The sequence below is a fragment of the Cariama cristata genome, unplaced genomic scaffold (assembly GCF_000690535.1).
Source record: "Cariama cristata isolate BGI_N322 unplaced genomic scaffold, ASM69053v1 scaffold6942, whole genome shotgun sequence".
Taxonomy (NCBI): domain Eukaryota; kingdom Metazoa; phylum Chordata; class Aves; order Cariamiformes; family Cariamidae; genus Cariama; species Cariama cristata.
In genome coordinates this window covers 64,199-67,785 of record NW_009605413.1, presented here as the reverse complement: position 1 = coordinate 67,785, position 3,587 = coordinate 64,199, and the positions used below count along the sequence as shown (strand labels likewise).

Sequence of the window (3,587 nt, the reverse complement as noted above, 5' to 3'; positions counted from 1 at the left end):
TTTTCAAGCCTTTGTTATCAACGAACTGAAGCAGAGCAGAGCACCTGAATTCCTGTGTACCTGGCATTAATGAATGCACTGAAACACACTCAACTCTTAGTTCTTTTACATAGCAATGCTAGTAAGAGGAACCAGGATGCAATAGACAACAAATAAAATTTGGTGAAAACAGGTTAGATTATCCTGTTCTGACCAAACAAATTCACTTCTCCAATTCCAGCTGCCCTGGTACTTACTTTGAAAAATAGTAAGTACAGCAGAGTATATGTTGGACCACAGTGCTTATAAATCATTGTGGTTTAGTTGTGCCCTTTAACTATGCTAGATCTGTTGTAATTGTAAATTCAGGGTCTATCCTGAGACAGGAAAGGCCCACCCCACCATGTATTTTATTCTTTATTTATTTTTACCTTTGTAGATCAATTTGTCTTTGTGCTGCTGCTGGCTTTTTTGCTGTGTCTTGCTGTTTTGGTGCTTTGGCATTACCTGCCTCTAAACTCCCTGGACTTTCTTGACTGACTGCTGCCCTTTTCCTTCCTCTGACAGGTGGTTTATTTGTTTCCTCATTTTTTGCAGTGGTACCCTGAGGTTCAGGTTTGGGTGGACGCCCTCTCCTGGTTTTTGCTGCGAGTGATGGTCCTGTTTCATCTACATTTTTTTCTTCTGGTTTTTGATGAATATTCTCAGTTCCAGATGCTGTTGCTGTTCTTTTTTTCCCACGTTCAGCACTGTTCCCTTGTGTAGCCTGATCAGAATTAATCTCCTAGAAAATAAAAAATATGAATGTGAAGAAAAAAAAGATTCCCAAAGGCAAATGCAAATTGTTACCTCCCTCCGACAGAAACATGAGTTTATAAAACAGTAAGTGTTCTTATAATAATACACACGTAAAAACATAATAATAATCTCAGCCCCTCCCATCATGGTTCCTCTGGACAAGTTCCTTTTACTACCTCTTTGCCAACCAACAGGAGAGAACTGAGGAGCATGATTAATGATTACGGTACAGCAAATGATATTTACTTCAATATGTGCAAATTCTGAGACCAACCTTCAGTAAAGGTACAGATTACTAAAGCTCTAAATGCCAGTGAAAGGAAAAAAAACCAAGGCTTGCAGGGAATAAAGGGAGTAAGACCCAGTCAAAAATGAAACTTGCTGCCTTTGTTAATTCTTTGTCATGTCTGAATAGGTATGGCCTACACACATGTTTTTCTCAATACTCTGAACAAGGTAATGGAAGTGATTAAATTTAATGAAGCAGTGTCTATATATGTGAAAGGGTGGTGGCAATGTAGGTCTCTACATAGAAAAGTATTCATATGGAAACAAAGAGGAAGCAACTGGATGCTAGACCTTCATTTGAACACTGGCTCCCAAAACAGTCAGGAGGAGGGGCAAAGAAAAGGTTACTGAAGAAGTATGGCTGGGATGATTTAGCAATTTCAAACAAACCAATTAAGGCTACTCACTATTATAAGTGCTGTGTCTGAACCAAGGTCTTTTTTTGTTAAATATTCTGCCATTATTTCTGAAATGTTTAAATGTCAGGCAGTCTCTGTAATCTTTATTACTGTTCCAGCAGCTTCATAGCACACATTTACATCTGCTATTTGTAAGAACTTTACAGATAATCATTCTTCAAAAATTTCAACTAAAGCCAGGTTTCAAGCACCTAGAAAGCATTTTTAAAGATTTATTTCATAAATGCTTTGCCCAACTTCTCTAACTTTTCAGAATAACCCTATTTTTGGGGAAAAGAACCAAATGTTGCAATTTGGGAAAGATATTTTCTTCTTCATTAGTTCATGTGTATTTTATTTTAAAAGATTAAGAAAAAAAATAACTTTTCTATGTGATTATATAAATCCAAAACACCTGCTTATTACTCTGAGTAGATACGTAACTTCTTAAAATGTGTACAGCGTGAACCATCTATGTATCCCAAAAATCTATTTTGATTTCAGAATCACAGAATCATCCAGGTTGGAAGAGACCTCTGGAAATCATCTGGTCAAACCTTCTGTTAAAAGCAAGGCCTCAGGGGTTATCCTGCCTCCTTGACAAGCCAAGCCATGAAGAGCAACATTCCACCACTTTTCTGGGTAATCTATTTCAGAGTTTAATTTTCCTCACAGTGTAGATTTTTTTTTTTTCCCTTGCATCCAGATGGAATTTCTCCTGAAGCAACTTCTGCCTGCAGCCTCTTGTCCTGTCACTATGTAGCCTTGAGAAGAGAGTACTTCCATCTTCTCCACAAATACCTTTTAGATATTGAAAGACTGATTAGATCCCCCCCAAGGTCTCTCTTCTCTAGACTGAACAAACCCAACACTTTCAACGTTTCTTCATGACAACTTCTCCAAGCCTTTATCATCTTGGTGGCCCTCTGCAAAGCTCCCTCCAGTTTTTCAGTATCTGTGTTGAACCAGGGAGGACACAGTATTCTGGACACAGTATTCCAGGTGTGGCCTAATGAACGTCAAATAGGGCGGAATGATCAGGTCCCTCCATCTGCTGGCTATACTCTTGCTGATGCAGCCCAGGACCCAGCTTGCCCTCACTGCTGCCAAGGCAGACTGCCGACTCATGCTCCGCTGGGATGGTCCCCCAGGTCCTTCTCAGCCAACCTACACCCCAGCCAGGTAGACCCCAGCATGTTGTACTGCTGCTTGAGTTTTGTCTAACCCAGATGCAGAACTTCACATTTACTTTTGTTAAACTTCGTGCAATCGTATGTTTTTAAAGTTAAAAAAACACATTATTATTTAGGCATGATCTTCTCTCTCTCTAATGGAAGGAGAGAAAAAGCATTAAAAATCAAAGCTTAAATAATGTTTTACTTGTGACACAATCCAAAAGTTAGATATTTATTTCATACTAGAGGACCACTTAAAATTTTTCTGGCAGTATCTTCAGCTAAAGCTAGAGGTGTCAACCTTCACTCTGAATCACAGCCTTACTGTTATTTATACTGGAAAATGTAGAATAAAGGTGGGAATCTTTCGGAATTTTAGAAAAAAAAGAAGGAAGTCCCTTCTGATTTGCCTATGCTATTTTTGAGCACATGAGTTCTATTAATTACTCTGGATAAAATAAATAGTAGTTTTGAAAATAAGGAGTCTTCTATTGGGCTAGGAAAGTGATATAACTACATGAAATGAAATCGAACATTACCAGTTCCTCAGAGACCACCTGCAGTGAGGTGTACTGAGTAAACCCCCAATGCCAAGCTTGTTATAGAGATACAGTCCATAAAATACCCAGACATACCTTGTTTTTCACAGGTTCTGTCTTTGCTGGTGTGACTGAAATAATCCTCACAGGATTTTCATCATTTTCACTGACCCCAGTTTCTGATATATCTGAACTTTGTTCCCTGGTAGCATAATTGAAGACAAAATAAAACCAAAATATACAGAACAAAAGAAGAAAAATGTTTGCAATTATTTAAAAAAATAAAATAATGATTTTTTAAAAATCAATGCAGATAGGCTAAATTAGTTTAAAAAGAATTGAATTTGCCCAAGTCCACACTTACATTTTCCTTCCCAGAACTGGGAAAGGTCTGAAAGGGACTGGCTAAG

General features: G+C 38.1%; 1 protein-coding gene across 1 annotated transcript in view; it reads right to left on the bottom strand.

The window, feature by feature from the left end:
- Positions 1 to 406: 406 nt before the first annotated feature.
- Positions 407 to 3,587, bottom strand: part of PDS5A (PDS5, regulator of cohesion maintenance, homolog A (S. cerevisiae)) — a 49,370-nt gene continuing 46,189 nt past the window's right edge. Inside the window, exons 29-30 of the mRNA XM_009695935.1 lie at positions 3,274 to 3,379; positions 407 to 763 (exon numbers count right to left, since the gene is read on the bottom strand). Coding sequence (XP_009694237.1) covers positions 407 to 763; positions 3,274 to 3,379 — 463 coding nt within the window. The remainder of the gene's footprint in view (positions 764 to 3,273; positions 3,380 to 3,587) is intronic.